General features: G+C 40.2%; 2 protein-coding genes across 2 annotated transcripts; both read right to left on the bottom strand.

Annotated features, from left to right (window-relative positions):
- Positions 1-1324: 1324 nt before the first annotated feature.
- On the bottom strand, positions 1325-5605 carry srm (spermidine synthase). The gene is made up of 8 exons (XM_076276690.1): positions 5344-5605; positions 4396-4516; positions 4208-4300; positions 3925-4078; positions 3545-3628; positions 3160-3305; positions 2948-3070; positions 1325-2848 (listed from the first exon to the last, which is right to left on the bottom strand). Exons 1-8 carry the CDS (start codon positions 5472-5474, stop codon positions 2831-2833), a joined length of 870 nt encoding a protein of 289 aa, XP_076132805.1. The 5' UTR covers positions 5475-5605; the 3' UTR covers positions 1325-2830.
- Positions 5606-6308: 703 nt separating this feature from the next.
- exosc10 (exosome component 10) lies at positions 6309-20466 on the bottom strand. The gene is made up of 25 exons (XM_076276263.1): positions 20328-20466; positions 19842-19978; positions 19547-19670; positions 19327-19431; positions 19078-19237; positions 18893-19001; positions 18731-18806; positions 18260-18370; positions 17934-18077; positions 17643-17833; positions 17326-17482; positions 17036-17184; positions 16664-16714; positions 16458-16569; positions 16306-16353; positions 16139-16220; positions 15921-16030; positions 15728-15817; positions 15562-15630; positions 15375-15468; positions 15200-15273; positions 6928-7171; positions 6742-6806; positions 6571-6644; positions 6309-6481 (listed from the first exon to the last, which is right to left on the bottom strand). Exons 1-25 carry the CDS (start codon positions 20451-20453, stop codon positions 6451-6453), a joined length of 2733 nt encoding a protein of 910 aa, XP_076132378.1. The 5' UTR covers positions 20454-20466; the 3' UTR covers positions 6309-6450.
- Positions 20467-21399: the final 933 nt, after the last annotated feature.

The raw sequence follows: 21399 nt of genomic DNA on the forward strand, positions 1-21399 counted from the left end.
GTTTAAACACCACATTTGGACGCCCACTCACCTCATCTGAAACGTGACCGTTCAGGTATGCACGCGCACACACACAAACTGCAATTGTATCCTGTTGAGCCCAATCAACTTTATTTCCCAATGAAGGATATGATTTGACTGGAGTTTAGGGCGCGTGGATTGAGTGGAAATTAGCATAGCGCCAGCGTCGACTAAAAGTCCCTAAAGCAAAGTTGGAAGATGCGTTTGAAGATTTCGTGGCGGGCTGAATGACATGCGCATCCAAATAGAACCGAATACTCATTCAAACGTAAAACTGATGCACGTCTCTGAAATTTTAATACCCAGCCTCTTTGACACATTGTTGTAGAGCAATGAGTAGGCTACTGTATTTTTAGATTGGATAAAACTCTATTTTGCGGGTTTCATTATGTGGGTCAAAGTGCATTTTGGAAGGTGTTTTGATCTTTCAAGATTAACTTTTCTACTCAAATGATGACCCCCCCCCAAGATAGACTCAAGGGTCATGACTTGTGAGGCGCACAACCGGTTCCTCCTGCACTCGGAGTGGTATTCATATGAACCGTCATGGAGCATCAATAGAGCAATTGAGTTGTAGTAGCACCGAACAGGCGCTGGTTGCCATCTTGTGGAGGAAAATCAACATACTGAACCTTGACAAGCCTCAAGATGATACATGGGGCAACTGTTCGAGTAATGTTGATGGGCACCATATAACCGGTTCCATGTGTTGTGATAGGATGCTCAGGACAATTTGTCTACTGATCAACTGCATGAAAGTTCATACGAATACCTCAGACAGTGGCCTCAAAGATGATCAATTATGCTCCCGGCTCATTGCCTGGTCAATCTTAACTCTGCACAGGTATAGGATGGTAACATATGCAAGCCAGGCGATGTTTATAACGTGATGAAATGTGCCAATTTCCTTTAATGCTTAAACTGTTAAGGCATGTGATAGGCTAGAGTGAAAAGGGGATCTCACCAAACCTCCACAAACGTCTTTATGTAGGGGAAGTTAGTGTCCTCTGGATGCAAAAATGAAAAAGAAAAAAAAAAAGTTTCCCGATATCAGTGGGAATGTACCAGAATATGATTGTCCAACAATTATTGCTCAAAATGTTGCCATGCATGTCATCAGTCTGAGGATTCACATTCCTTCGGAAGATCTAATCAATATACAACTCTTTAGGGTTTGGTGTTTGCTATGTGTAAAAAACATTATAGTCCAGACATTGTGGGGGTTTTACTGTAACCCAAGTAGGCCTACTACTGAAATGATTAGATATATATAAAAAAAAAAACACTAAAAGCAACATAGCACTCCATTTTACTGCCTTTTATTTGAAAATCTTCCCAGGACTCCACATTATAAACTTGATCATAGCAATCATACATGAGTGATTAAGAGATAAAACACAGCTCATAAAGATACATGAGTGATGTATGTACACACCAGATACCGAAGGGGTGGTGAAAGGGGAGGCAATTCCAGTTGCTTTATTCAAACAGCACGGATTAACTAAAGAATTTCCTTGCACACCTTGCTAGGTGTTTGAGTGAGCCTCGCGGTGCAAGCACACTTCACAGGTTCAGTTTTCCCTTAACAATTCAAACGACAAATTGACAGCTGCATTTTTGCACGTTTGACATTAAGACCCTCCACCAAGGCTTATATTGATGACCGCACACACAATGAGAACTCATGAAATGCTCTGTAGTGGTGAGCTCTTGTGAAACAACGTATGCGCTACTCTTCACAAAGTAGGCATTTAATTGTTTTGTCGTGACCCATGAATTTCAATTCTTTCTTTCTTTCTTTCTCTCTCTCACACACACAGACACACACACACACACACACACACACACACACACACACACACAGAATGTCAGTAGGCATTAAGTTATACACAGCTTGTTCCCCTGGTTAGGCCATATCTTTAGTACCTTATTCAAATCCAGTTACACCACATAGAGTAACAGTAACGTTTGTAGCAATCTTTAGTCCCCATACTAAATTTAACCATTTGGTTCGGTTATCACATTAACAGCAAAATTCCTTCCTCAACTCTCTGTCAGGCTGTTATTATCAACGCCATATTTTCTACACTATAAAATAAACACTAACATTCAGTTCTCCATGAAACATGTAGCACATCTTGTCCATCATTGGCTACAAATTTAAGACTTGATTGGCGAGCCAGCAATCCATTTCTTTGAATATGGTTGACCAACAGTTTTTGAGTCTGTATTTCTAACATGAATCACTGTCGTTGTACCATCCATGTCTGAATAATGGTGCCATTAAGCCTGAATGACTTAATGATGTTAAAAGAGAAAACAATACCATATAAAAGAAAGTTCTAGTATCTTCATAATTGCTGAATGTGCCATATTTGTCATAATATCAAGACAAATTCTAAATTTAGATTGATTATACCATGTTGAGTTATAATATTACGATGTTTAAAATAAAAAATAATATTTGGGGGTCAAATATGAAAGTATTATCATTTTGAACAAAAACAGTTGGGTGTGGATGTTAACAGAGAAGAAAAAATACGAACCAAAATAGCCTAAATGGAAAGTGATGTGGAAGGCTGGAAGGAAGCACTGGAAGGATTTGCAACTGTCTGAAAGCACAGTGTTCCCCCCGCAGAGGCCATAACCACAGCGATCTTCTTTTCCATGGGCCTGACCTCAGGTCCTTGTCAGTGGTGAACTCAGACAGCGTCTGGGGTGAGTGGAGGTACTGCAGCTTGTGGTGTGGATTTGGTTCTGTGGTCACAGAGGGCTGAGTGGGAGAAAGTGGCCGTCCTTGTGCACGGATTTACGACTCATAAAGTACCTAAGGAGGAAACACCGGGAAAAAAAGAGGGTAAGAAACATAGTGCATGGTCCACAGGATAAAGCAGGATCAAGTTGGGTTGATCGTCCTTCAACCTACCTTCCGGGCAAACTCTGGGAGGACGAAGGCAGCTTTGTGGATTTCAGGGTTGTAATATTTCAGGCCCATGCTTTCCACTTCCTCTCTTGTCATTTCTCGTACAGGCTCTCTGAAATTTGTTTGCTGTGGACCAAGTTGTTCCCCATTAAACATTGCAGAGAGCATTATTTACACGGTAAATGTGTTAAGGAGAAGCAGACGTCAACACTCACAGCGTTTTTACTGCACAGCATGAAGCCAATTTGGCCACTTGGGTAGGTGGGAATGGTGCAGTAGGCATAATCCACTACTGGGAAAAGAGACTTACAAAAGGTCTGCATCTCTTTAATCAGCTCCAAATGGAGCCATTGACACTCTCCTGTGAAAGTTAAAGAAACAGTGCAAAGGTAGGTTGGTGATTCTTTCTGCTGTATTTTCTAGTTAAAGCTCATACCCAGAACTCTTTTCTATTTCTGACACATGAACTGTCAGAACAAAGTTCTAAACTTGTAGAAAACCCAATCCACCACAAATGAGTATAAATCTGATCAGTAAGACAAAACTAGCCATCAATCATGTATAGTTGAGACAACTGCCCATGAGTATTGAACAAATCACCTTGGCAACAGAGAATTCCACCTTCCCGTAGAGCAGTCTTCATAAGTTGGTAGTAAGACTCCTTGAACAGACTTTCTGCTGGACCTGTGTCGTCAAAAACACATTTTCCATCAATTCAATAGGTTATGGAATCTAGCATGCAGAGTATATCCAAGGTCCTCTTTAATGAAGCATGATTGAGTGATTTTTGAGGCAACTTAAAACAACAAGCAACCAATAGGCAAACCTGCTTTGTAGGTTGATAAACTTAATGAAATGATCTGTGGTTGTTTTCAAGTTTTGTGAGGTGTTAATCAGAAACTTGGTCTTATGGTGAACTCGTGTTCCAAAACATAACATTCTTTTGGGTAGAGATGCAGTTACTGAGAAACTCCTCTCACCAACAGGGTCAGATGAATCAGTAATGATGACATCAAAGGCGTCTTGATTCTGTTTCATAAACTCAAAGCCATCTCCCACATGCAGGGTGAGTTTGGGACTGAAGAAGCCCTTTGCCATTCCAGGGAGGTACTTCTTGGAGACAGTGATTACATCCTACCAGAAGGACAGGCCAATATGGTACTGATGATCACACTCTATGAAAGTAACAATTCCACACAATACTTGATGGCAAATGAGATGGCCAGTGTTGCAGCAGTCTTGGACTGAAACAGGGTGGATTACCTCATCAATCTCACACTGGACCACAGACTCCACCAGAGGGTGCTTCACAGCCTCTCTCAAAACACCCCCATCCCCTCCACCAATGATCAGGACCTGACAGAGAGAGGCAGTCCCATTACCTGCTGCAATTAAAAAACAATGTAATAATAACTACATGGATGTTAAACCACACAATTAAGCACAGATACCTTTTTGGGGCAAGGGTGACAGCACAAGGGTAGGTTGGCGATCATCTCTTGGTATGAAAACTCATCTCGCTCTGTGCACTGGATAACCCCATCCAAAATCAGGACATTCCCGTACGTTTTGCTGAAGACAGGACATGAGCATTGGCAAATAAATGACACAATAGATGAGCAAGAGAATAAGAGTTAATCTGGAACTGTCAAGCATGACAAACAACTCAGTGTGCATCTTTCCATAACTAGAATGTAGGCATCAGATCACCAAGCATGTCAGTTACTCAACTGAAGTGGTCATAACGCTAGCAGGAAACACTGACGGGAAGGACAGGTGCCCTGGTAAATGTCGCATGCTTTGACACATGTACAGACACTCCAGCTTCTTAATGTTCAATCACAGCTAGCAGCTATTTTGTGATGGGTAGCGGTCAACTTAAACCAGTAGTAACTGAGTTAACATTATAAGAAGACAGTCTTATGAGCATTACACCACAACACAACAAATTCGTTTAAGTTACCTTCTTGATAATTAACAGTTCGCTTTAGCAAGATGGGCTGTAAAACATACCGTTAGACAGCTGAAAGATTAACGCTGAGTGAATGTTAGCTAATGATGACTAGCAGTACAACAGCTGGTCAGGTAAATTAGCTTTCGTTCGCCAGCATATAAACAAGTAACGAAGGGAAAGCGATATCCTGCACGGGACGCTTTGAAGAAAGCTAGGTAGCAGTGCTAGATCAACTTCACACCCGTCTACTAAATATCACAGGGCGAGTCATCAAGTGCAGGAGAGCTAGTGCTAACGTTGCTGCCATACAAAATCAAAGCAGAAATTTGAATGTTACTTGCATTGCTAATAGCTCCCTAGCTAATACCTGTCGTTTTAATTTCCCCAAATACAGATTTTCATTCAAGAACGACATCAAATGCTGAGTTCAAACAAGAGGACCAACCTTTTAAAAACCATGACATCCTGAAATTTTGATTTTTTATGATACAGAACCTCTTCGACCTGAAGACTCATTGCTTGTCCAGGCCATAGTGTGCACGTTTCAGTGAACCATCCATCCTTTATGCTGTCCATTCTCTACACAATCTAAAAAGGAAAAAATATATAGCTAAATAGCTGTTTAAGAGACTGTAACGCCACAAATGCCAGAATCAGCAACGACTACAGTGCAAAAATCTTTGCCACCGACTGACACGTTGGGCGTACTCTTGAGTGCAACCTAGCCTTTAGGTGTGCCACCGACGAATGGAAGACAGCATACGCAACACACAAGAGTCTAATTGACCAATAGATGACTGGAGAAAAAAACTGGTGAAGGTTAGGTTGACATGCTACTGTCTAGGGAAGCCCACGTGAGAGCGCCAGGCCGCCAGCAAAGTAGTGTAGCGATACATTTGAAAGTTATATTTTTTAGATAAACCGATGGACTCTAAATTAAGCGTTATTGCCATTGTCTGTCACGAATTTACGAAAGCAAGCAGATATAAACGATTCTATCCGTAAATTATCTACAGGTGGGTGGTTTGTATCATTGACAGGTATAATTTATGGTCAGTCACTGGATTTGTTAAGAAGTAAACCAAAACGCGCAAAAACACCCCCGGGGACAGTGTTCTTTATATCCCACTAGGCTCCAGTTACAACTCGTTAGGTATTGAACATTCTGTAGCTTTCCACTGACTATCGAGTCTACCGTTTTCATTCAATAGAACATTTTCTCATTTAACTTTTTCTTTCTAAACGTTTATTTGATTTAAGAGGGATTAAAGTCTATTGCCAAAACGTCTAGGTGAAATAGCATTCCAGTATGTTCCCAGTCATGAAGCAGGAATGTTGGCGGTTAATCCCATATTGCTTTTGGTATTATTAATACACCATCGGTGTCTAAATAAAGAAATGACAGACAAATGAAGAAATCCACACATTTTATTTTAAAATCAATCAATGAGTTAATTATTGTTCGACATCTGAGGGTGAACACCAGGTGGGAGAACAAGAGAAATCATGCATTAGGAAATAATAATAATAAAAAAAACATGGTAGGAATGGTCTATCTCTTGGGCCAGTTGTGACGGAATCCACTGCAATAGAGAGTAAAAAAACAACAATTTATCAGAATGATGGCAAATAAAATAAACACTTGAATTGGATGATCACTAGGCTATATTACCGGTTAGATTTGCCAGCCATATAGGACATACTCCTGCCTCCAGCAGCACCTTGTTTATTCCCTTTAGGATTTTTCTACAACACAAATGATATTCAGCACTTAGTCTTCTTCTTTATGTAATATACTTTGCATACCTTGCACAAATGTTAATTCTATGTGTTAATGTAGTACCTTTCTGTTAGGATCATGAACCTCTTTATTTGGGTCAAATTGTCCTGAATCCTTCGCTTTACCTCCTGTTGGAAAAAGGCATGTTGACATGTGAGACTTGTTCTTTGTATTCATTAAGAACAAAATTACAGGGGCTGCAACTCTGTAAACCCTGTGCTCGTAGTTCAACTAGATGAAATGACATACCAGAAAAAACCTTGAGCTTTGACTTGCTGTAGTCAAAGGGAGTGAAGGATTCGGGTTGGGCAGCAGGTTCGGTGTCTGCATTTTGTTGTGCCGCTTTCTTGGCTTTCGCCTTGGCGGCAGGAAACGAAGGTACATCGCCTGGTGTGTCTGCAGGTTTGAGGAACTTTGCGCTGGGTTTAGGGGTTTCCTCGGTCATGTCGCTGTCAACTCTCTCCCTCTTCTTTCCTCCAGGTTGTCCAGTCTCCTGGAAAGGGGAGAGAGAACAATTTATTTATTAACTGCCATTTGTTTGTAATGCTCATAACTAAAGGAAGCAGGTCATTCTGATCCACTGCAACTTAATAGTGCCGCTTTAAAGTTTGGAAATCTTAGATATTTGTGTAAAAATACAGCTTTGTAAACAATTAAGAGACCACTAAACATTTTTCTGCTGTCATCCTACGGCTGAGTTGGCGATCATAATCAAATTTACAGTGGTCTCTTCATTTTGAATGTGACATTTAACTCATTCGAATGTCACTCAGCAACCATAGGATGACATCAGAAAAATATGCAAACGTCTCTGTATAGAAATAACCATAATAAACCATTCTAAAGCCCAATTTGTAATGCAGACCATGTAAGTCAGTGGTTCTTAACTGGTCTGGCTTTGGGACCCACAATTTCCCATGTTTATCAAGTAGTCACCCATATTTTTTTTATTAGCGTTCAAGACAACAGATATGGTGAGCTACATGCTCACCCGCAAAGTGCCTGTAGACCTATTTGTTTGGAGCATCCTGATGTTTGCCATTACATTTGTGAAGTCTTCAACTTCTGATGTCACCTTTCAAAGTAGACTACTCGACAGGTTTGTCTTTGACAGGAGTGCTTGGTTTCCATGTCACCTTTCAAAGTATGCTACTCGACAGGTTTGTCTTTGACAGGAGTGCTTGGTTTCCATGTGACATTTTAGTTTTGATGGTTTCATGCCGTCATGTGCCAGCAATTCACTGCACACCACACACTGGGGTTTCTGTCCCATCTAAGTGAATCCATATCCTACTTCAAATATTCAGGGTTGAGTGTTTACCGCTAAAATTATGTCGAACATGTCCTGTTACATACACATTGTCTATGGGCCCTATCATGACATTCTAAAGTGCATCGTCACTCGTCAAAAGTCTATTCAAATTTAGTAGGATGTCCAGTTCACATTGGGAGGGGTTTCGTTCTCAAAAGTGGAGCGCATGGCGTAACAAGGTGTTCCTAGGTCTTTTAATCAGTCATATGGGTGTGTTTGGGGCGTAACATCATTTTAAACCAATGAGAATGACATCTGTCATTCCCTTTAACGGCGCAACCGCGCGATATGTCAAATAAATGCATCGGTATTTTGGCATTCAACGGCGCATTTGAAGGAGGCTGCTTGCGAGACCGTATGGAATAGTCATTCTTAAACCATGCTTTACTAAAACCTAGCATAGCCTTCACGCATTTGCACTCGTCTATTATTTGAACTCATTGGCAAAGTGAAACTAACTTCACCAAGGAGTCAGTCAACGACAAGACAGTTATATGCAGTTACTTTCACTATTGACTGACAATGGGTTACCATCGAAAACATAGGCTGGAAAAAGCAACACTTACCCTAATGTTGCTCAAATGACTGAATAAAACAACATTTATCCTGCAGAGGAGTTGCTTATATCTCGTGACAGTGCATCTTCAGCTGTGCTCCATACGTGTCTCTCGCCTCTCCCCTAATCACTTTTAACCGTCATTACCAATTTGCAAATGATGGTGAATAACTACTCATCATGAGATGTACAGTATTTCGTAATATCTTTATTCTAATTATGTTTACCATTGTAATCATGCAATTTGTAATGCTTTGCATGGACGTGCGCTGGTGTGCGTTCATGAATGATAGAAGGATGGTGCGTGCACCTGCCAATATGACTGTTGACATGCGCTCTTAAAATAGCATATGAGCAACTCGCCATTGACTTCTGACCAGGTTTAGGTGGTGTATGATAGCGATTTTTAGACAATGCGCCAGGTCCCTCCCTAGGTTGTTAATTGCCACACCCCTGGGCGCAATGCTTAAAAAATAAAGGTGCAAAATAACGAATTCAACTTCGCGCCGGTGAATAACGAACTTTACGCCATGCGCTGGTGACCCAAAATACAGCCCTACATGTCCATGGCAATGACTGACATACAAAATAAAGTCTATCAAAGTAAAGGTCCAATATTAGATCTCATAATGTAGCATTTTAAATGAGCGATTTTAAATCCCGACGCACCAGTTAAGAAACACTGATGTAAGTTATAGACAGAAACAAAACAAAATACTGTATAATAACTTTAACAGGGTTCCCACTACAAGTCAAAAAAAATTCCATAATTTTTCAAAGTTGGGCTGACCACAATCAATAAAACAAGCAGTAAAGCTAATAACCACACAGATATACACCAATTCTGCATGGAAATATATTTGTATTAGGCCTAATGTATTTTGGCAAATACATTTTAAACTGCTACAACAAAATTCCCTGATATTCCATGACTTTACCCCAAATATGCTAAAATTCCCTGACTTTCCATGAATGGAATAGACAACAAAATTCCACGATATTGCAGAAATCCCATGACCCGTGGGAACCCTGCAAAAACCCCTTCAAAATCAGTAGCCTGTGGCACCTCCTAAAGCAACAATGGCCTCAATCGTTTCTTTTAAGCCCTTTTCAGCCTCTTTTTTTAGCCGTTTTGCAGACCCAGATTAAAGCCTGGAATAACATGGTCAATGCAAGCCATTCCTTGGTTAGTTGTCTGTTCACCTTGCATTAATTCTATTACAGGGTTGTAGATTGTATGTTCATGGTTTTTGTTAATATGAAAATTATTTTCATTGTTGACATTTAATATTATTGTTATTATTGATACTAGTGCAGTGTCCGTTCAAACATGCCATTCCTGTAGAAAACCTGTAGATGATAGGGAAAAACATCATTCCAGGTAAGCATTCAATAATGAATACTGAATATTATATTATAATATATTAGCCCATAACTAATGTGCAGTAAGCAACATTTAGGCATGGTCGCATGTGACACTTTTACAGATCAAAATGACATAAGCCTAAAAGCTGTTTTGAGTTAAGGCGAAATGTTTATTGTTAAAGCTGCAGTTGGCAAGTCTGACAGATTGAGGAGACTTAGCCAAAATTTTGAATGTTTACAACTCTCATGCCACTCCCCCACTACCATAGAGCACCTTCTCATCGAGTTTGTGCTCGTCAGTGCGCACCAGACTGCACTATAGAGGGAGAGCAGATAGCTAACAAACGTTCAGAAAAAGTCCTGTTGCCAAATTTGAGGAAAAGTCGGTAAAGGGGCTATTTCACACAATTTGAGGGTGCTGAATTCAAATATGTTGATTACCAAGCTCAATTTTGAGTTTTAAGCTTGCTAATTAGCATAATTCACATACTTTTTGGTTTTGCAATCAGATATCATAGGAATTGCAAAAAACAATGCATTAATATACTCTTTATGTATCAGATATGTTGTAGGATAGGACAGGAATTACCCCAATGACCCTCAAGTAGCAAATGAAAATAAGCTAAAATTAAAATAATATTGAAAATAAAAAAAATAATTGAATAGTTAAAATTCAGTACGACGTTTAGAAACAAAATAGATTCCTTGATAATAAATTGATAGAATAGTAGGTGACTGCTTATTTTTCTGTAGAAAGTCCTTTGTCACTAACTATTATGAACAGTCTTTAGGGCAAGGACAGCCAGTCTTTACAGAGGAGCTTGCCTAGTTAAAACTTCTCACTGGTGCGCTTTCCTATTCAAATTTGATTATCATCAAAACTTACACAAGATATCCTTATAGTGCAACAAAAAGAAACATTCTCCAGTGCATCATTACTGCATATGATGCTGAAAGGGAAGTGGACCTAGGACAAATCCTCAGCTATGAACTGATTAATGTCCCTGTACTGTAGCTATTGCAGATAGCAATGGTTATTTGTGAAGTGGAAATAAGTCTATCCTCACTCAAGTGCTGTCTAGCAATGTGGAATGTCCAGTAGTGATCACTGCAAAAACTGCTCATTCAACACTGGTAATAGATGCTCAAGATCTAGTTATGTCTTTAGGACACCCATTTGACTGCAGCACATTTAAGAAGTATGCAGGAAAGTTTGTAAGACACTTTTGTATCGTTATTTGGTATTTGTTATTTGGTAGCAAATGATGTTAACTATCAAAGAAAGACCTAGGGCTCTATCTTGCACTCCAGCGCAATTAACTTTGTACTGTATACTCGCGCTTTTGTCTTTCCTATTTTGCAGTCAGCGCATATTGGAATGTCCCCTCACAGGTACATGTGCGCCCAAGGGGGCGTTTCAGCGAAAAGTATATATTTTTGCAGTTTCAGAAAACAATTCCGCCACAGACCAGGAACCTCCTGGTCTAAAGTCAGTGGCGCAAATTCAGATACTATTTTAAGGGTGCATGCATGGCCACAGGCCTGCAGGAATGAATGCTATGCACACCGATCTACAGACACCCTGTGCACAGATGGAAAAATTCAAAGCCTTGATAATATTTGTCTGTTTCCCGGTTTTGTTCGTGCATTGGTCAAGAAGCCTATATAGTACATCTACATGCAATATCTTTACAACAACGACACCTAATTACAACCTATTAATTTGGACAACTTTATACAGCCCTACAAAGGCTAAAGTTACCTTTAGTTTTGTTCCAATTTACTGTTGTGTATGGCTTTAAACATTGTGTGTGCTTTAACACCAGCCTATAAGCATTATTCCAGCTGCGCTAAGGTTTTGACAAGCACCACAACTGCCTACCTTGTTGTTGTAGCCCATCTGAAATAACTCTATGCTTTGCTATGTTCCCTCCATCCTTTCGTTGTTTTCAAAAAACGTTTTATATCCATGATGGCCTTGAGTTTGTGAATTAGCTTAAATCAGCTTATTATGTGCTGTTAACCAGCAACCATAAATAGTAAAAGAAAGCAGCCTTGGCTACAATTTCTGTAGTTGCTGCGTCCATTCATTGTTATTCTAAACAAAAGTTGTGCGTAAGTTAGGTCAACTCGGAAACTGTTTCTAATTGTTGAGTTGCCTGATGGTAAGGTACAGCCGTAGCTTACACCTGCAGGAGCGCTGGCTTGGGCGCCTGTATTGCGCAATGCACTTTGCTCCTCTAATCTATACAACACAGTTCCCATTTCTCCAAACCATACATAATTACAAGGACAAATATTGCTACACCAGGGAAATCAGTGTGGTGTCCTATGTGAAAAAATAGGTATAAATCTAGCGTACACATTTCCACGAATCACGGATGTGTTGATGACATATATTAGGAAATATTAGAGGACTTAATGAGACGTGATGTTGAACTGCATGCCGATGCCACTTAACCCAAATGCCCCAGCAGCAGCACGGGAGAGGAGAGCTTATCTGACAGAAGATCTGCATTGTCTATAGTGAGGTAATGTTAGATTACATTGCAAAAATATCATCATGCATTCATAACCTTGTGATTCAGTGAGAGTGATCCCAAAACATCGGAAAGTGACATTTCTGTATTACATTTTGTCAAGATGAAAAATCAATAGAAAACTGTTCCCAACTGACTATAGCGCTGTGAACCGTTCCTGGCTGCGCCTGGCAAATCCACCATCATAATAGCAATAAGCTATGGAACAAGCGTGCCTGTTGTTAAAGGGAATGTGGGATGACACTCTGTTGGTTTATTGCATGTTACGCCCAAACCACACCCATGAGTAATGTAGCTACTACAGACCACCCCATTTTAGATTTGCGTTGGGCGCAACAGTCATTATCCCGACGGTAAAATAGCATCAGCGCCCCTAATGTAGAAATACACACAGATATTGCAACAGATAATGGTGTAGGCCTATCTGATTAAGACTTGAGTGGTTGAAACATGCTTATTTAATTTCAGTGGGAGCAAAGAAGACTTATATTCACTTTTTTCCCCTTTGCAACTGTCAAAGAAATCCCATAAACACGGGAAGGCCTAGGGTAGCCTACATCAGATGGCCTTAAGATTAGGCTCTTCTGCATAGCATTAAGTGATTTGCATGCATTCATTTGAACACTGACCTTGATCTAGCCTTCTTTGGCTATTTAATGGTAATTTATTGCCAAAACACCACACAATATAAATGAACTATAACAAACAATAAAGGACTTAATCACACACAAACTACTATTTTACTGACTACAAAAATAATAATTAAGTAAGAAGTTTAAAACCCAGAATTGACCAAAAGTGCACCAAATTCAACACAAATGACTGAATACACTTGGAGGAGGCCTGTGTCCTTTCTTTTCCAGATATTTTAGGATTTGGATATCGTTTCAGTATCGAGTATCAAGATATTTATGGAAGGTATTGTATCGAAGTCATAATTTTGGTATCGTGACAAAACTATGCCAAAGCCACTCTGTTTTCTAGATGTCGAGGATCGGAGGCTCTACCACCAACAAGTGATGCAGCTCAATGGCATATAAGAAGAGCACATTATCAAGCTCTAGTATGGAGGCAAGGACACATACAAAAATTCAGTGTTACTAGAAGTAAAATGTTTTTTACTTGTCGGTTGTTGCTAACGGTAGATGCAGTTCTGCATTAGGCTTATTCCCGCTATCTTAGTTCATATGTACTGTAGGATATATTCTGAGTTGAAGGTTATCTGTGAGAGTTGTTATTGTGATGAAATGCAATAAACACCACATGAGGGACTCACTATGTTAGCAATAAAAAATATGGTTGTGTTTTGATTAGAATTTCCGAGTTTATTACATGTTAACTGTAATCATGTTTCCATTAAATATGTTAATAAACTATAGTATGGGTTCTTTAATGCTTTAATTTGTTTTTAGTGATTACTTTTGAAATCAACCCAATTTAGGGAAAAATAAGCAAAAACAATCGCTATTTTATGTTAAAATGCTGATTATGCGGCTTAGAACTCAGAATTGAGCTTGGTAAACAAAATATTCAGAATCAGCACCCTCAAATTAGGTAAGAAGGTGGTTTACCAACTTTTCCTCAAATTTGCCGTCAGAAGTTCTCTTCTGTGAAGCTGCTCTCCCTCTAATAGACTGTGATTGACAGTCAGATCTCACATAGCCTTGCTCTGATTGGACCAGAAGAACCGGGAGCTGTGGATTTTTGCAAAACAAATAAGGCTCTAGGTGGAGGTAGAAGTGTGGGTTTTACTCTAAAACCGGCTGATATATGTTGTTCTGTCGGAGCATAGTGTCGGTTTCAGTGAATATGATCAAACAAATCTTGCCAACTGCAGCTTTAAGCTTATTAAATAACTTCCTGATAGAGAAGACAAACCATTTTGTGGAATGATGCATCGTCGTATGAAATTTGCAACAATGTGACTCAACTATCTCTGGTAACCTATAAGTGACATCACGCTCTGTCTGCCACTTGTTGCCTAAAGCTTTGATATAAGGCTATATGTTTAGCATATTGAATAACTTAATGAAGGCAAACCATTTTGTAGAAAGTTGCATCATCATATGAGATTTGCAATGATGTGACTCAAAAACAGCCTTTGATGACATGTCGCTCTGTCTGCCACTCGTTCAAAGTAGCCTGGGCTATTCAAAGTGTCAGTTTATTGCGTAGAATTTTTACGTCATTTTGAATAACCATTGCATACCCGTGTTTGTTGGTGTGTTGTTGCAAAATCTGTGGAATTATTTTATGCAAGCAAACTGCATACTGGGAGTCTTTATTATTGATGTCAGACATGATAATCATCCAAACATCTTGCATCTTGACCCTGTGATTCAGTGCTGCCAAAACTCCGCTTACCCCCTCTGTCTCTGGTCCTGCACTGTCTTGTGTGAGAGGAGGAGTGGCTACAGTAGAGCGGAGAAAGCCAACGTGTGCTTCTTTTATCGATGTATTTAACGATATCTTTTGCATTACTTATCCAAACAACATCAAACACTGCACATACTCGTGCCCATAGCAAGACACCTGGCAAGTTTGAAATCAATCAGACAAACGGTTCGAGAGATATGCGAATAACAGACAGACATTCGATAGATAGATAGATAGATAGATAGATACAAAATAATGATCATATCTGGAAGGTTCACAAACGTTCAAGTGGCAATGTATGTACTTTTTTTAAGGAAAAAGGAAGATTTTTAGTAAGAAGATTGTTTTCTAGTAAGACGGTAGTTTACTTACCATTGCCTGTTGCCGAACAGTAGCAACGTTCTGAAGTGATTCTTGGTAACTTTTCTTGGCCTTTTTCCGTTCCTCTGTAAAAAAAAAAAGAATAAAAAGTTGCATCCACAATTGTATTATTAGATTGTAAAACACAAGGTGGTTTGCATTTTTGGTGGAAATACCATATTCATACCTTTTGCTTTTTTTGCCTGTTCCCTGGTCTTCTGCTTTTCCTGGGCCTCTTTTTGTTGTTGTTCAATACTACGAAGCTTCCATCTGTTGCTAATCTGAAAAAAAAAGGAATAACAGGACAGAACATTATCAACATTATGCACATTCTTGTACCAGGTAAATCAGAAATGACAAAAACATTGGCATACCTCATACACCTTTGATGATGGGTCAAACTTGGCATTTTTGTTAATATGGATATTCTTCGATGGCAAATACTACAATACAAAAAAAAAAAACATACAAAGAATCAGCACTTAACCAATTAACATGCCCATGTCTTACATAGATACATCTTAATAGAAGACATATTACCATTTTGAAGGGGTTCTCAAATGACTCCAAGATTCTGTGGGCTTTCTGCTGTGCCACAGTAAGTTTATCAGGCACCTTTTCAGTCACTTCCTTCAACACAACAGTTTAAAGGACAAATTGTTACATCTGCAGTTAATGAGATTGCATGACTTGCATACATTCTGTGTGACAGATTAATGTTTGATATGACTACCTCAAACAGTTTAATTTTAGCTGAAGCAACAAGCCCAGCCAAGGCTTGTGCATCAGCTTCATCTTGGTCTTCCTCTTCAGAGAAGAGGATTCCACGTTTAATTGGGGTCTCTAGCATATGGGACAAGGGGGAGAAGGAATTCACTCACATGCCATCACAGGATAATGTGTAATAGCCGACAACAAAGAGCAACAGTGGGAGGCAAATCCCAACTATACCTTGCAGAGACCGGTCAACCAAGTCACTTTCGGAGATGCGGGATGTGTCATGAGGAGAGAATAGGGAGGACTCCTGGGAGGGCTACAGATGACACAGCAACACTAGTCAGTCATCATGTGAATGTGTAATGTACAAAAACGCACCAGATCATTTTGACGCAACAAACCTTTCTTATAGGGGTGATTACTTTCTTTTTCTCAGCCACTATTTCACTCTGCAAAAAAAGCAAGTAGAGGGATTCAAAAACTATTAAGTGATTAAGGTATCGGAGTAAACTCTGAGGGGGTGGGGCTCAGAATTTCTGTCCAGGAGCCCTACCTTGAGAAGCGGCATTTCTCTGGCTTGCTTCAACAGCTGGTGAAGTTCATTAATCTGCTGGCGGACCATGGGAGGGGTAGGACTGCAACAGGCGATAATGCCCTGTGGCTCTCTAAAAAAAAAAAAAAAAAACAGAAGTTAGTGGACAGTCCTAAACTATGAAAACAACATCTCAGCTGGAAATGGAGTAGGTGGAGGAAACTTACTTGGGCAACAATTCTGCAATCTTCATCAACATGTGATTAGGCAACACATAGCTGAAAACAAAACACACAAAGTATGAACCACACTGACTCATACTGTCATACGATTCTACACTCTTCAAATTTAGCAAATGGCTCTTCACACTCCTAAACTGTATATTCAGTGTTAGCATGAAAAAAAGCAGGTGTTCATACACAGCTTCAGCTCTGGAAATGTAAAACAGGTATAGTGGCTCGTAGGGACGTAATGGTTACCAGTGTAACGGCAAACCATGATGAAATTATTGACAATCACAATTACTGTTTCAATTTTAATTATCTTAATTACCGCAGTGGATTACCACGGTGTGAAAAACGTGAGTGTATAAAACATACCCAGTGCTCTCATCCTCCTCCCGGGCCAGCTTATCCCTCCATGCATACAAAAGCCTGAAGGCAGTCAGCTGCTGTGTGTTGAAAATCTTCTTCTGCTTCTTGTACATATCCATGTAGGACTCCTCTGTGAAGATCGGCTTCACATATTTCTAAATGAAGGGAGAGGAAAACAGAGGAATAATCATCTGTATCACAAATCATTACACTACATAATCACAGTGGCTAGACCTGAAAACTCTCGATTAAAACTGTGGACAATCAGTCAGTCAGTCAGTCTTTCAGGGCTTCACCTTTAAGGAGATCTCCCTGCTCCTGTTCCAGACTGCTTGCAAGACGGAGGGCAGACCCTTGCCAATGTCCAGTAGGTCTGCTCTCAGCCGGTCGTACACATACAGGAGATAGTGAGTATCCCCCCTAGCATACTGAAACATCTCATCGGGCAAAGGCCTACAAGTCAAAGACAAATACCTCCCATCACAAAACACGTTGGCAATAATAGCCGTAGCAAAGTCCAATCAACCTCAAATTTTATCACCAGTGAGAAATGGTGAATAGATACCATGTAGAGTATTCAAAGCATGTAGAAACCACTGTGGCTCCTGTTTACCGAATTCTCCAGTCAGCCAGCTGGTAGCGCTTGTCTGTGTCGATGTTGCAGAACACCTTCAGGAGATGATCCAATGAGTTCCTACCAAGGTTGAGAGCACGTGATGCCTGATGCGTGTCAAACAGGTTGACAACGTAGAGGCCAAGGTCTTTCTGCAGCCACTCAATGTCAGAGTCTGCCCCATGAAAAACCTGAGAAGAATCATAACCATGATATAAAAAAGTTTATTTTTCAGAAAAGTTTGAATATGTCCTCTGGATATGCATATGATTAAGCATGTTTCACAATTACCTTAACAATGTTGGGATCTGTGAAACACTCATTGAGGATATACATCTCACTGCGCAATTCCAAGGTGTCTACAAGGAAGTCTTCGTCCCTTGTTGAAATTTGCATCAAGCAGGTTATGCCAAGGAAACTCCTGTAGGAATGGTGCTGGAAAAAGGAATCAGATGTGACTTTTTGGGGGCAATATCGACATACTTCAATTTCTGAAAAGGCCTTCATTCTTTGAGAAGTACAGGCCTATGTACATATGACACCCATCATGTCCACAAATCTGGAAGAACAACTCTTTAACAACAGTTCTCATATGACTACTTGTATTGCATCATTACCTCTAAATCCACTGCAAATACAGTGGTGTTGCACAGCTTCTCATTCAAGGCGACCAGGTCATCCAATGTGTCTATAAATTGGCAGTTAGTCTCATCCAATGGTTTGTACATCTGTGGGCATCAAACAGAGTATGAACATCTATCCAGTGTTTTCCATACATTGACTTATTTGTGGCGGCCCACCACAATATCAACATTGACCACCACACAATGATTTTCCAGGTTTTACTAAATTGTGCTTAAATCTGGTTAGCATCATAACCACGCTGCGCTAATTTGCTAAAAACTGTTCAAGTTAATTCTGCAAACCTACCACCACAAATAGAATTCAATTCTGTGGGAAACACTGCTATCTATCTATCTATCTATCTATTACCTCATTTGTTTCATTTCAATAGCAAGACAAACATCTCAACATTTCAAATTAGTGGATAACAGTGGAAAAGTGAAGAACAATAAAATAAACAGTACCTGAGGCTCTGGTCTACATGCTAAACTTTCTGGCATGGTAAGATTCTCAAGTTCATGTTGGTATGGATGAGAGAACCTGAGAGAATGAATGGCAATGTTATACAATAATCATCACATTTTTGTCATCTCAAAAAGCAAGCTAACCAAGTGAGCAAGTCTTACATGTCCTCCATATGCTCCTGTTTTCTCTGCTGGTGGATGAAGTCTGCCAGGGCCGCAGGGACATCCAGGTCCTCTGGCCGCTGCTTGTGAAGGTGTTTATTAGTGAAATCTAAAAGAGAGGATCAGGTCAGCAGGGTCACGTACTGTCAGGCTAAAACAGACAGACTGTTTGTCAATATGCTTACATGTGGGCAGAGGTACTATTGCGTTGGGCTTCACAAAGATTTTGGGGATGAACGGTGTGTTGCTGTTGTCGACTTTGTCTTTGAACCTCATCTGTGGACGCTGGACATTTTTGGCATGCAGGAGTCTGAAGGTCTCAGGGCTGTGACCAGAGCCACTCCCCTGCAATGTAAACAGCAGCATGAGCAACCTGATCATTGCATAATGAATTGTTTGAGTATGATACTTTTCTAGTGTCATGCAAACCTCACCTTGCGATTCCAGCTGGAGACAACTATTTTGGGAGGCTGATAGCCAACAGGCATTACAGGCTCTTGGGTTCTATTAACCCCTGCAGCCTCATCGAGAAGAATACCCTAAACAAATACAAATCACACCAGGTGAACTTTTAACAACTCTACCTGTTGTGTATGCATAGAATGGCAGAACTCTTATTTGTTGAATTGAATGCATGGGAACACAGACACCTACCACTTTCTCTAGAATCAAATCATTGGCATCCACCACCAGATCAAATCGATCTTCTAGTCCTGTCAGCTTGTTGCGGTCTCGTAAGTGAGACCTACAGCCATGGTGCTGCATTAGCAGACTCATACTGGTAACAAGCAGAAAACACAGGCTCCAGTAAACACACAAAGCACAGGTCCATATCCCATTATGCTGCATGCAACTAATGTATCTAGGTATCCGTTAACTCTTCATACATAGACATAAAAAATGCAAACATGTAACAATTTACTGCAGTGATAACTTCTTAAATACCCACCTATGTAGAACCCTATCCCCTTGAGTAGCGCAGAACTCCTGGAATCCTGGGAAGCTTCTGTAAAAATCATATTCATCTCCAGCTTGAGGCAGAGCTGCAGAGGCTTTTGTGGCTGTGACAACAGTCCCCAAACCATGCTGTTGAAACACATCAATCTTTTGTATTGATCATGGTAATGCATTGGAACGTATGCCAGTGACTGACAACAAAGTTAGCCTATTTAGCTATCCGACACTAGCGTGTATGTTGCACCTGATTTGCTTGACGCACTTTGCAGTGCGGATTTTGTGGAATTGTGTCCATTGATATTATGATAAAATGTTCAGTACTGTTGACATGACAAGATATTAAAGATTGTTAGAGGAAATTTAAAAATTGCTTAGCTAACTAGCTAGCAATTGCATCCACGTTGTCTTACAAGCCACGCACTTTGACAAGCCGTTGACTGTCAACACAGTATAAGCAATGAAAAACTGTTGGCCTAACCTTAACAAATGAATCGACATCTTTGAATCCTGGACAAAACTCGTTTCCTTCGGTCTCCGAGCCGTCATTTAGTGTGGAATTACCACTTTGTTTGTCTTTACCACCTCTACTCGTGGAGGCGGCCATGTTTCTGCGCTGAGCTGAAATCGCGAGAGACGAGAATTCACTGCAACGTAACTGAACCCTACTTGAGTCTGCTTGGCCTGACACACTTATTGCAAACTGTGGCAAAATCACTTTTTTAAAGTTTGTTAAAGCCAAAAACAGATAAGTTAACCAGAGAACTAAGGCCTAATTCCTCTTTGTTTCTCACTCAACCAATTGGCATCATCATGCACTCTCTCCAAGTGCAAGTGAAAACAGAGAAATAATTCTATATCAACTAGATGTACCGCAGAGCGGTACAAAATATGACCGCCGCCCAGTCCAACACATGTTTTCCACAAAAATAAGTCACGCTGAAAGGCATATATGATTTTAACTGTCTCACTGAATTGCATTATGCACACTCAATCCTCACTGGTATCTGCTAGACAACAAGTACCAAAACATGATTAGTTCATAGATTTCACATGTAATATACATTTTATACAACCCCACCCCCATCTTGCCTGTTCATAATTCTGAGAAATTCTTGAATTGTGTGCATGTACATGTTTATGTTTATGTGTGTGTGGGTGTGTGGGTGGGTGTGTGTGCGTGCATGTGCATGTGCATGTGCATGTGCATGTGCTTGTGTGTTTGCCTGTTTATGTGCCTGTGTGTGTGCATGTGCATGCATGCGTATATATGTCTACTGTGTGATGTGTCATACGTAGGATTACTGTGAATGTTTGTGTGTGCGTGTGTATCTGTTTATGCACATGTGTGCATATGGAATGGGTTTACATGACCCCTGGAGGCAAACATACGCAAAAAATTGGTCATCCTAGGCCCTACGGTTCTCAAGATATTCACAGAAAACTGTGTCTGCCTTACCCTCCTTTCGGGGGGTCCAGTCCAGCGGGGGGGCTACAGATCAAAACGAAAAGCGATGGTTCCATGCTATCCATGTGGGGTTACATGCCCACCA

Source organism: Alosa pseudoharengus, unplaced genomic scaffold, assembly GCF_046254945.1.
Source record: "Alosa pseudoharengus isolate Yale_2024_CS ecotype anadromous, Long Island Sound unplaced genomic scaffold, YU_APseudo_1.1 YU_APseudo_1.1_scf_9, whole genome shotgun sequence".
NCBI classification, from domain to species: domain Eukaryota; kingdom Metazoa; phylum Chordata; class Actinopteri; order Clupeiformes; family Clupeidae; genus Alosa; species Alosa pseudoharengus.